The following is a 12,550-nucleotide window of genomic DNA, read 5'->3' on the forward strand; positions in this document are numbered from 1 at the left end:
ATCAGTACGCCTAAACCCCCCCCCCCCCCCCCACCTCCTCTCTTTCGCTCACTGATGGCAGGATGCAGATTGTAACTAGGGATTAGGGAGGTTCAAAAATCCGATTTTGCCCTGAGAAAGCCTCGTGTATTACTCTGCGTGTGTGTGCTTGTGTGTGTGTGTGTGTGTGTGTGTGTGTGTGTGTGTGTGTGTGTGTGTGTGTACACATGAGTGTGGAATATAGTCATTAGATTTTTTTTTATATATATATATATATATATCATTTTACCAGCGCCTGTGGTCACAAACTGCTGCTGGTGAGAGGATTTTTTTTTTATGTATTTGTTTATTTATTTTCTCTCCTTTTTTTAAAGCCTCAAATGCAATCTTCAGTTGTTTAACTGAATGTTGAAACCCTCCCCCTCTCCCTCCCCCTCCCCCTCCCCCTCCCCCTCCCCCGCTACTGCTCCTCTTCTTTACCCTCCATTGTCCAGTGCAGATAGTGACACATTTCAAATAATAATACAAAAATATCATTGATTATTCCATTATTGAAACAGGAAGCAGGAATGTGAGAGCATTGTACCTGCTTTATTTACAGGTTTGCTGGTGTGTTGTTGTTCATCCAGGCCACATCTAAAAAAAAAATTTAAACATTAGTTTGAATTCAATCCATAGCATGAATTACATTAAAATCACCCTAAAACTATTTTTTGCTAGGAAATAAGTCAATGAAATGAAAAAACATAAATACATAAAATGTATAAAGTACACCAGAAATGGTCAATTTACTTGTAATTTAACTTAATTTGAAACAAATATTCCGAGTTTTCTGCAAGAAAATAAAAAACACGTTTTGTCAAATATATGGAGAATTAAAGTAAATAATCAAATTTAAACCCTTAAATAGATTTTAAAAATCTAATTAAAAAAATGTTATATAAATGAAATTAAAACATTAGTTTGAATTAAACTGATAGCATATTACATTAAAAAACACTAAAAGCAACTTTTAAACTTGTAAATATCTAAGTCAATAAATGAAAAAAATATATATAAATTTTAAATGTAGAAATGAACCACTAGTTAGTTAGCTCGTGGCTAATGGTTAGCCACAAACAACCACAAGATTTCCTCTTCAGACCAGATATGAAGGAGTCTTCCTCGGTACGTCTTCCTCACGACTTCACGTCTTTCCTTTTCTTTCTGCGTCTAATTCTTCGGACTTGTTTGTTTACGTCCCAGAATGCATTGCGCACTACATCACGTCCTCTCACCCCGGCCCGCTAGACAGATCGTAGGTAAACGAACCGAGTCCCACGTTTTCGGGGGGGGGGGGGGGACCAGAGGTCTCTTGTCGGCTCTGGTTCAGAGATCGTGGGCGTTTTCATGTCGCCCCAAACAAAACCGTTTTTCCCTGAAGACACTCTGGTCCAGGTCCAACGGGGGACCGTGAACACGCCCTTATTCTCTCAAGCAGATTTTGTCCGGTGTGTCGTGTCGTTCCTCCATGTCCAGACAATATCTGCCTCGTCACGAGGGTCCAGTTGTTTATAGAGGCTGTCTCTCGATATGTCTTCTTTATTGTCCCACCGCCCCCTAGGACAGTACACAGTGATGATGGCCCACTTCTACCTGAAGAGGAAGATTGGATACTTTGTCATCCAGACGTACATGCCGTGCTTCATGACGGTGATCCTGTCCCAGGTGTCGTTCTGGCTGAACAGAGAGTCCGTCCCGGCGAGGACCGTCTTCGGTGAGTGCCGTTCACGTCTTGATCCATTCCTGTGGCGGCGAACGATCGCGAGCTGTTAAAACCTTTTGCCCAGGCGTGACCACCGTGCTGACCATGACCACGCTGAGCATCAGCGCCAGGAACTCGCTCCCCAAGGTGGCCTACGCCACCGCCATGGACTGGTTCATCGCCGTCTGCTACGCCTTCGTCTTCTCCGCCCTCATCGAGTTCGCCACCGTCAACTACTTCACCAAGAGGAGCTGGGCGTGGGACGGGAAGAAGGCGCTGGAGGCGCAGCACCCCAAGGTGGGCGTACGAGCCTCGACGTCACGATGGACACAGTTGTGTCTTATGTTTACTGCTCAGGGTTTAGCAAACTCCCGAACTCCCACACCTCCGACTGTTGAGACAAACAAACAAACAAGTAAACAAATCGCACCGAATAAATACCCTTTAATCTTGTTTTTAACCGCACTTGAGTTAAATCCTTTATATATATTGTGGTAGTATTGTTATGACCTTTTAACAATCGTATTTATACCTGAAATGTTTCAACTCACAACCTTTACATTAACTTGTAGCCACATTAGCGACGTTAGCATGTCAAGCGGTAACTATAATTACGCTATATATGATAATTCTGCTCTTAAAACTTCCATTAAACACGTTAAGAACTCAGAAGCAATATTTCCGTCCGTCCACCTGTTAAATATGTCCCTCCGGAAACAACTGCCGACATATAGTTCCGCCTGGCGGAGGACCACCTTTGGGGGTAGGAACCAAAATTTGATGGTGTGAAAAAAATAACGATGCGCTCCAGTTACAGTTCGTGTAGAGATATGGCGGTAGAATAACTTGATGTTTGTCCAGATGAAATGTTTCCCTTACTCCCCCACCCCCCACCCCCACCACCCCCATTGTCATGTTTCTCTTGGCTACAGAAGCGAGACCCCATGGTGCTCTCCAAGAAGCCCAACAACGTCTGCTCGGCGGGCGTCAACTACACCACCAACCTCACCAAGGACGTGTCCATCTCCACCATCTCCAACACCACGTCGGTGCAGCTGCGCGCCGCCGCCGCCGCCGCCGCTGCCGCCGTCGACGCCAAGGTGCCCGACCCCAAGAAGACGTACAACAGCGTGAGCAAGATCGACAAGATGTCGCGGATAGTGTTCCCCGTCCTCTTCGGCACCTTCAACCTGGTCTACTGGGCCACTTACCTCAACAGGGAGCCCATGGTGAAGGGCGTGGTCACCTCCACGTAATCCCCGGTGAGAGGACGGCGGCGGAACCAAAACAATCTCAAAGACTCTCGAAAACTATTCCGGACAGGAGAGCACCCTTTGCTTCTTTCTTGCGGTTTGCATGATGCTCTCCTTCAAAAATGCCCCCCCACCCCATCCCCTGTCCCCCGTCCCTCTTCGTCTCGAATACCGACTTGTCGCACGCTCCGCCGCCACCACCCGAGGAACGCCGTTCAACTCGCCTCCATTCAATACGCTTCGCGCCCTCAAACCTCTCGGAACGCAGCTGACGAACGCTGTGAGGCACTGAGCGATTCCTCGTGAAGGAGCGACGAATGCTGCAAAAAGTGCATTAATAACTTCTTCTTTTTTTTCTTTTTTTTTTGTCTCTCTTTCTCTTGTTGCCCGTCTTTCTCGTTGTCGTGTCTTTACTTGAAGTTTCAAATTTAAATTAAAGGTATTTTGCCGCAGAATTTTGCTGGGGGAACACTTGGCCTCGCGTCAGCGGGGGAGGGGAGGGGAAACCGTGTATATAGCTTCTTTATTTTTAACTTTAAAAAAAAAAAAAAAAAGATATTTGAAGCCTTCGAAAAGAAAAGAAAAAAAAAAAAAGCCAAAGTCTGTCGACTTTTACAAGTTTGTTTTTCTTCGTTGGGCTGGTTTGTACAACATGCTGCAGGATGGTGTTTTGCGCACTTTGTCGGTCTGTCGGTGAGACAAACTCAGGAAAAAAAAAGAAAAAAGAAACTGGAGTGGACGGTGTAAATAAAGTCTCTGCTGCTGCTTTTTGCCTGCTTTCGCTGTGTGGAGTCACAGGAGATTTCTCTTCTTTTTTTTCTTTTTTTGTCTTTAACTTTTTGTACAAATCGCTGCTGTTTTATGGGAATGTGCTGTGCTTTCGAAAAGGGGCGTCCGTGACGTCCGCTGATCACCAGACAAAGACGTCCGTTTCCATGGTAACAACCTCCAGCTCCATTCGTGCCTCCGCGCCCTCAAACTTACACTATGTTGCCAAAAGTATCCGCTCGCCTGCGTTCACGTGCATATTGAACTGTTTCCTTGTTTAAACGTGGAAGTTGGCGTCGGACCTCAAGTTGATGCTGAAAAATTCGGGAGTTTGAAAGTGGCCGAGTTTTTGTCGTTTGGGCTCTTTTGTTCGAACCAGATTTGCCCACAAGTTTACAAAGTTTTGATTGTGCTGCTGTGTTGTCGTCAATGCAGTCGACTGATTGCATTACCCCACCTGTGAAATGTTGCCGCTAACAGCTAAGTGCTAACGTGAATTGTATATACGTTGACCCCCCCCCCATGTGATTTACAAATTAACCTGTATTTCATTTTTGAATTATCTGGGGTGTGTTGCTCTGTGGCGTGGAGGTTTGTAGACGGCGCCACCACCGTTTTTAATTTCTATTTTTTTCGTGCGAGCAAGGGACCGCTACGCTATCGCTAACTCACTCTTCTTTTTTTTTTTCTTTTTTTAAACTTGGCACTACTAAGGGTTGATTGTGGGGGAAAATTGGCCTCTTCAGCTCTTCTGCAGTGGCTCCCCGAAACTTCTAGATCAATAAACCTTTTGCTTTCATTTTTATTTGCATCCGTTTTTCAAAAAAAACGGTCTGATCTCCGAGCTAAAAAGAAGGCAAAATGGCTCAAACTACTCCCCCCCCCCCCCCCCCAAAAAAAAAATATTAACAATACAGGACAAACATCAATAATGGTAAAATCTCTAAAAAAAAAAAAAACAGTGGATAAAAATAACTAAAACAGCCACGATGCATAAAATGACTAAAATGGGAAAAGATCCATGGGAAAGAAATGATCGAATTGGCGACAACGGCAAAAAGAATCTATCAAAATATATCTATAGCTTGTCGCTATGAAACATTATGAATGAAAGTCTAGTTTTTAGTATGTACAGCAATTTATTTCAAATGTTTGTTTGTTTGTTTTTCTTCATTTCTGATTAATGATATGTTTTGTGGCCAAAATCTCAGAAAGCGTCTCTTGTGGTCATAAAGGTGAGCGAGGTCCCGAGAAATGTGACGCAACTCCCGAATTCAGTGACTTAGGTAGCCGAGCAAATACTTTTGACAAGGTCATATAGACGTTTGCTGTTGAATTACAAACCCGCGACTCCCCCAGCATCGAAAAAGTCATTTGCAGCCACCAGATTTTAACCCTTCATGTGAAGAAACGACCTCCCTGAGTCTGATTTATTTGGACCCCGATGTCATCCGTTTACTCCTCTCTCTCTCTCTCTCTCTCTCTCTCTCTCTCCACTCCAAGAATCGCCCTCCCACCGCCTCCCTCCGTCCCGCGACACACTCATCTGCCATACATCTGTTAGGAAAAAGGATTTAGCTCCTCTTAAGTTGCTTTCACTCGGTTCGGGGCAGAAGGGTGATGATGGTGGTGGTGGTGGTGGTGGTGGTGGGAGAAATCCCTCCCCCCTCCACTTGTTTTCCTCCCGCTCGGAGGGCGAATTCCACTAAAGCAATGAGCTCCAGGACAGCTACAAATACAATGCATGATCTCTCTCTCTCTCTCTCTCTCTCTGTCGCTCTCTCTCCCTCTTGATTTATTTCTTTTTTAATCTGTTTATTGAACTTTTTCGCTTCAATTTCTTGCCAAAATGCAGCAAAAGCTCCGGTCGCCGTCGCCGGGCTGAACAATGTATCTGTGTCAATCACTTCTCTTTGTTTGTATTTGTTTTTTTTGTGTTCTACTCAAAATGATCCAAATAATAATGAGAATAAAAAAAAAAAAAGCAAAAAAAAAAAAAAAAAAAAAAAGCAAAGACGATGTTCTCTGACACTCCTTGGTTTCTTTTTAAAGTCGAAAAAACAAGATTGGGAACTTTTTGTGACTCTTTAAACGCGCGTGTGTGCGAGCATGGTGGCGGCAGCATGATGATCTCGGGCTGCTTTAATTCCGATTTATATACCAAATTCATTTTTCGAGGGAAATGTCACGTTTGGGGGTTAAGAGTCTATAAATTTGGGTTTAGAATTAAAAATGTATTCCAAAATATTTATTATTTACTATATTGCAATGTATTTTATTCTACATATAAGAATTATTATTTATTACTATTAATGATAATAATTATATTCTTATTTACAAATTGAAATTCAAGGTTAGTTCATGGGCCTATCTAATCTCGAGTGGGCGGGACAGTCTGTTATAATCTTTAAATTTTAACATTTCCGTGTGGTGAAACATATATATATATATATAAACATATATTTTCTCCAAATCTGAACAATTGGCACCAAAAGTCCCTGCGATGTCAACATTCAGCCAATTCCAACGATGTGAAATACAGTGACATGTCAAAAAGAAAACTTGCAATACTAATAGACATTTTAATACATCCTTATGTGTGTTAAATGTCAGCATTAATAATAATTTGCTCCTGCAGGTCAAAGCTGGTCAAGCGGTTGAACCCCTGCGGCACTGCAGTGTTGGTGGGGTGGGAAGCAGCACTCCCACGTTACGTCCACCAGGGGGCAGCAGAGCCTCTTTGAATGGGCTTTGAGAAAACGAGTGTGGCAGGTTTGAAAGAGTCTATTCACAAAAAAAAAAAAACTAAACCCCGAGATGAGAGAGTTTGACGTGACTCTGCGGCACTTCTGTTAAATCTGAGTCGGGGGGGGGGGGGGGGGGGGGGGTGCATGGAGGGGGGGCTCATCATGAAGAAGTGTTACTTTGAGGGCTACTGTGTGTTGATTTGATCGATTGCAGAGGTGATCAATTATTGGTGACGTCGCCTGCACCCTCTTTTTTTTCTCTCCTCAGGTAGCGCGTGCGTCACGCGAGATGCGCCTCACCCCGACACTCTGTTGCCCACACAGGCGCTTTTAGGGAGGGGAGGGGAGGGGAGGAGAGGGGGGCGGCACTGGATCCAGTCCACTCAAACTCCTCACTCCTCCTCCTCCTCTTCTTCCTCCTCCTCCATCCACCGGACCACATCACACTGATTGATCGTCGCGGTGCCTTCCCCCCGGAGGAAGCACCTCCTGCGCAGGGAGGACTGAAGGTAGCGGAGTGGGTGGTGGTGGCGGCGGCGGCGGCGGCGGCGGTGGTGGAGGCGGCGGGGTGGGGGGGGGTCGGCAAAACAGAAGACCACCACAAACCACCCCACATGCCGTTAATCCCGCTCCTGTGTGGCCGCACATGACGCGCGGCGGCTGCAGGGGGGGGACGCAAGGAAAGTGTGTGTGTGGGCGGATGAGGAAGTTCAGCGCTCGGATTGATGGTTTTTACGCACCGTACTGGAACGCACGGGCGCCCGGTCGTCCCGACACAGTCCCCCCGCGATCCGCGCGCGCAACCGGGCGGGAGGGTGAAGATGACAATCAAGTTCGCGGTGGCCGTCCTCTTCGTACTCGTGCTCGCTCCAGGTGCTCGGTGAGTCCAATTCCCCTTACCCCTTACCCCCCCCCCCCCCCCCCCCCCCCCCTATTTGTTTACGCTTTGTTACGCTTTTTGGGTGCATGATCAACAAGCTGCGTTAAAAGTTGCGGGGGACATTTACGCAGCGGTGCGTGTGCGCAGTGTTTTTCTTATTCAGTTTTTTTTTTTTTTTAGGGTTTCCCCCCCCCCTTACACACACACACACACACACACACACACACACACACACACACACCCACACACACACACACACACAATCTGCTGCACACAAATCCTCAAAACGCGTCCGATTCGGTCTGGAGCTTCAGATTCACAGCAGATTTGTCAAAGTTTTCCTCGGTGTTTATTAGAGGGGAGGTGTTCTCCTCCATATTGACCCTCTCCACTCTATCTGTACCCACACGCACATTCCACAGCTCTGATCTGCTGGATTATGGCAACGACGAGGAGGATCTCCACGACACGCACGTCAACCAGATGCTGGTTCCCAGGACGCACCAGGAGGACGCCACCCTCATCCTCAACAACCTGCTGAAGGAGTACGACAAGACGCTGCGGCCGGACATTGGAGGTAAGAGGGAGGGGGTGGGGGGTTGGATTGGTGGTGCTGGAAGCTCAGGTGCCTGGTTCTGAGCGATTCCCGGTCCCTCTGCGTGTTTTCAATGTTTCCCTCCACCTTGGTTTTTTCTGAACGCATTGTGATGAAGCTCTGCAAGCTCAAGTCTTTGGTCTTGTCTCTTAGTCTTCGGTCTTTGGCACTGTGAGACCGGTTCGAGGACGGCCGATAGGAATTTGAATTGATACGATTTTTTTTTTACGATTCCAATCGCGATTCTGCTCACCGATCAGCTTCTTTGTGCGTCATACTTTTATTTTATTAAAAAATTTTTTTTTAATTGAAGTGTATACAAGAACGGCTCACACTACCATTAGCATTAAACATGTTTTTATACGTCATCAGACATTTTTAAGAACACATAATTACAAAAAACAAATAGACAATATAGTAGAAGTGAAAAAAAAAGGAAGAAAACGTACAGAAAAAAAGAAAAAAGGGGGATTGCATGGTTGCAAAATAAATAGGAATTGCTAAATGGTTGCCCATATATTGTAGAATTTGTTTTCCCACTTGAACGTCTAATTTTCTCAACTCTTAGAAAGGGGCGTGGCCTCACTAAGCTTGGACTTCCGATTCTTTAGAAGAGCAACGACTCGGTTCTCTTATCGATTCTCATTTGTAGAACGAAACCTGCAGTTTCCAAACAGCAGAGGGACGCCGTGACGCCGCCGCCGCTGCCGGGTCGAGATTCACTCCGGGGCGGATCAAATCAAAAAAAAAAAAAAACCGCGGCGTTCAATCAAAGTTGCTGGCTGCACCCGGGGGGTGGCGGTGGCGCCACGCAGAAATTCGTGAAATTAGCCAACGACTCCGAGGAATTGAAACACCGAGAACCAGCTCTCGATTCCCATTCCCGAAGCGGCGGTTGTCATGACCAAAGACAAAATAGAGGCTTTTGGTGGGGATTTCTCCACAAATGTGCCACAAAGGTGCTCCCGTCATGTTCTGTCAGAGGACGGCGCACGCTTCTGAAGTTTCGTTCCGGCGCGATTGCGTTGAATTATTAGATTCGGCCGCACAGTTTGTCTCTCGGGCCTGGAGCTGTCCGTGGTGCTGAAACTCCTGACCGGGCCAGAGGTCTTTCCCTTTCTCCTTCTCCGTTCTTTTTATAAATAACCATTTTCACCGTGTTTCCTTTCAAATGATCATTATTTCAGGAGTTTGCGCTATTTTATTCAAATTCCTATCCACGGCGGGGCCGTTCTTTTATTGGCAGCGGTTCAAGATATTCTGGCCGTTTAACCGATTTTACTTCCCGTGGCTGTTTTTAAGTCAGAATCGGAGTGGTGTGTAAATAGACTTAGGAGCGCAAGCAAACTGTTTATGTCAGCATAATTCTTTGAACGTTTCTGTGAGCTGATTAGGAGGGCGGAGGAACCGCGGGTTGCAGACCCCCCCGGACAAAGGCTGTATAAATGCCCCAATGGGGGGGAGGGGTAAAAGAGAGGGATGCAACCTTCTCCTCCCAGGGGTTTGCCTCTTTAGTCACGTCTTTCTTCAGTGAGAAAGAACCCAGACGTTTCTTAAGGGTTAACAATGCAGGTTTTTTTTTTGCTTATTTGGCAGGTGCATGAAAATGTCATCGACAATGTTCCTCTCCCAAAAATTCTATCCGTAGATTTGTTCGTTCGGTGATGGCGGCCATTTTTTATTTTATTTTTTGCCATTTTCAGCACTTAAAGGTCATTTTCACAAAAACTTTTTTTTTTCTTTTTTTTTTTTTCTTAATTTGGCAAGGGTCACATGTGTTCACTGCCGTCGTTCCCGTTCCAAAATTATATCCGTAGATCTGCTTGTTTGGAAACGGCGGCCATTGTTTATGCTGGAAATGACACTTCTCAGAAACTGTGCGACAATCTCTGTTTCTAATCGTGTCACATGACGCACCATTATGACGTCCTTCAATGTGTTTGAATCGCTCCGTCATGGCGTCCATACTGCGGCGGGATTTTTGTATTTTTTTTTTTCCACGTAAAACCATTTATTTCGTCAATATCTTGCTTATTACTGCTTGTACACGCATCATTAACTATTAGAAAACTAGACAACCAGAGCATTCTGAACAGGAGGACGATGTCACTTCAGGTATCAACTGTCAAAGTTCCGGTGAGCTCCAGGCCACTGGTCCGACATTTAAAGAGACAGGAGGGCGTCTTCGTGACTCGCGTGTTCTAGCCGCGCCTTTTCGAAAAACACTCGGATCGGCGCCTGTTTTCGTTTACCGCCCGCGTGATTCAGTGGGATTCATCGATCCGCGGAGGCAGTTTGCGTTAAGGAAATCTCTGTGTTCTCTTATTTTAAATTTTTTTATTTTTTTTTTAAATGAGTCTGAGGAGAACGCAGACGGATCGGCATCTGCGGCATTATTTTTCACAAACATTCCCGGGCGGGCTGTTCGAGCGATCACATGGCAGAAACTGCATTTAGGCCTCATCAGCCGCACTTCAGTCTGATGATGGGCGGGGGGGGGGGTGGGGGTGGGAGGGGGAGGGGGAGGGGGTTGAGGAGCTCGGCCATCTGGGAGGAACTCAAACACGAGTCGCTGCTCCTCCACATGAAGAGGAGCCGCTTGGGGTGATTATATTAGAGACGACGGCGAGGCCAGCAGGTCACAATGGGAGCCTTTAGAGCGCTAAAATGGTGATGTCATCACCCTTAAATTCAAAGTTTGAACTTTTGCAGATGATGGTAATGTGATGGGGGGGGACAAATTCTATGAAAGGGGTATATCTATATCTATATATATATATAAATACAAAAAAAAAACTACTTTAAATCTAGTTTTTTTTCTGCTCAGATGATGAAAATATCTATATTTTGACAGATTAACCACACAAAAAGACTATAATCTCAATAATAATGGTGCAAAATACAGTGACATCTCCAAACAGCTGTTGCATTATGGGAGTTTTTAACGCCCTGAACGTATCTGTAGCGTCTTATTTTTCCCCGCCATTTTTCTTCAATCCCTAGATAGATTATTAATCTCAAGGAAAAATGAAGCTTTCAGCAGCCCACCGACAAGAACACTTCGAGTTTGAAAATCTGTGGAATCTACACAAATAAAACAACTTCTATTTTGAAAGTGTATAGAGATCTAACTGCAGACGGTGCAAATATCTATATTTTGACCCCCCCCCCCCAAAAAAAAGCAACCCTTCAATCTCGACAATAACGTTTGAAAATACAGTGAAATGTTCTCGAAAAACTGTTGCATTATGGGAGTTTTCCCCACCTCAGCTGCATGGCTTTGGAGCTATTTGGGTAGCAGCGAGGTGGCCATCTTCCATGGCGGCGTCACCGATGTCGCAACTCGGGTCTCAGCGTTGCCTGGTGTCCGTGACGCTTAAGAAAGTCCCTCTAAAATATGACACTGAGTGATGAGTCAGCATTTTTTTTCTTTCCCCGGGGAACCTCAAACAACGTACTCCAGGGCTTAGGTGTCAAAAGGAAAATGGGGAATTTGTTTGACTTTCGACACTTTGAGCGGGTTGAATCACGCCAGAATGGAGGCGCTCAGGCAGTCGAAATACACTCGCAGACGCTTTTTCTGTTGGTTCACCTTTTGTTCTAATGTAGGAGGATGGAGTTTGGCTCTGTCTGAGGGGACTTATATTCGCAGGAACTGAAGGTGTGCCGGGATTTTTAGCACAAAAAGAAATAGTCCGAATAGGAGAAAACACTGAACTAAACCCCGCGAGTGCAATGAAGCTGCATTAGTGACATTAGAAAACCCCGGGTTGTGTTTCTCTGGGTGGTTTCTGGAACGTGACGGTGCGTTCACTGTCCTCAGTTTCTTCTAATGCGGCAGTTTTTTCTTTCTTTCTTATTCCAATCCGGCCGCTGCGACGCCAAAGTCTCCCCGCGATCCTCCTTCTCCCCGCGGTTTCGTATTCTGCATCTCCAATCAGCACGGGGAAAACCATCGGGGAGCCGCTCTGCTCTAATTTCCTCCCTCTGATTTGGAGTTTTGTTCGCCTCCTGCAGCTCGGTCTGACTCAAATGTGGATTTCAGGTGCAGGATTTCGCTTCATTCCATAGATTTGGAACGGATGATTCGAGAAAGGCTTTCGTTAAAGTAAAACCAGAGGGGATTAAAGACACAAGTTCACCTATGTGTCAATCGCTTTTCACTTAAAGGGCCACACGCAGCTCCATTTTATCTTAAAATAGTCTCGTGATAACCTTTAAATTTAAACTTTCTTGTTTTTCTTTTTGGCCATACGTGATGAATATGTCTATATCTTCAGTAAAACGAAATAACTACGACATAAATGGACTCCAATCTCAACAAAAAGCCAATTTTAATGGCGCAAAATACAGTGAAATGTCCCAAAAACCGCATCGTGCGTGTGGTCTTTTAACGCCCCTGGCATCATGACTTTGCCAAAATAAACTTTAAGTTTCAAGTTTTTCTTTATGCAGATGATGAAAATGTCTATTTTCACACATGACCACTGAACTAAAGACAACATAACGGTGCAAAATACAGTGAAATGTGCAATTAAACTGTTGCATAATGGGAGTTTTTCTATTGAGCGCACTTGAATATAA

General features: G+C 45.3%; 3 protein-coding genes across 3 annotated transcripts in view; all 3 read left to right on the forward strand.

The window, feature by feature from the left end:
* Positions 1 to 1,588: 1,588 nt before the first annotated feature.
* LOC308127608 (gamma-aminobutyric acid receptor subunit alpha-5-like) lies at positions 1,589 to 2,549 on the forward strand (the record flags this gene model as incomplete). The annotated part of the gene is made up of 3 exons (XM_080492741.1): positions 1,589 to 1,735; positions 1,809 to 2,020; positions 2,541 to 2,549. The coding sequence occupies exons 1-3, from the start codon at positions 1,597 to 1,599 to the stop codon at positions 2,547 to 2,549; spliced, it is 360 nt and encodes a 119-aa protein (XP_080348867.1). The 5' UTR covers positions 1,589 to 1,596.
* A 4-nt stretch (positions 2,550 to 2,553) lies between these two features.
* Positions 2,554 to 2,979, forward strand: LOC308127609 (gamma-aminobutyric acid receptor subunit alpha-5-like; the record flags this gene model as incomplete). The annotated part of the gene is made up of 2 exons (XM_080492742.1): positions 2,554 to 2,559; positions 2,656 to 2,979. The coding sequence occupies 2 exons, from the start codon at positions 2,554 to 2,556 to the stop codon at positions 2,977 to 2,979; spliced, it is 330 nt and encodes a 109-aa protein (XP_080348868.1).
* Positions 2,980 to 6,901: 3,922 nt separating this feature from the next.
* Positions 6,902 to 12,550, forward strand: part of LOC308127520 (gamma-aminobutyric acid receptor subunit gamma-3-like) — a 75,832-nt gene continuing 70,183 nt past the window's right edge. The window contains exons 1-2 of the mRNA XM_080492625.1: positions 6,902 to 7,371; positions 7,794 to 7,948. Coding sequence (XP_080348751.1) covers positions 7,217 to 7,371; positions 7,794 to 7,948 — 310 coding nt within the window. The 5' untranslated portion in view covers positions 6,902 to 7,216. The remainder of the gene's footprint in view (positions 7,372 to 7,793; positions 7,949 to 12,550) is intronic.

Source organism: Lipophrys pholis (assembly GCF_963383615.2).
Source record: "Lipophrys pholis genome assembly, chromosome: 23".
NCBI classification, from domain to species: Eukaryota; Metazoa; Chordata; class Actinopteri; order Blenniiformes; family Blenniidae; genus Lipophrys; species Lipophrys pholis.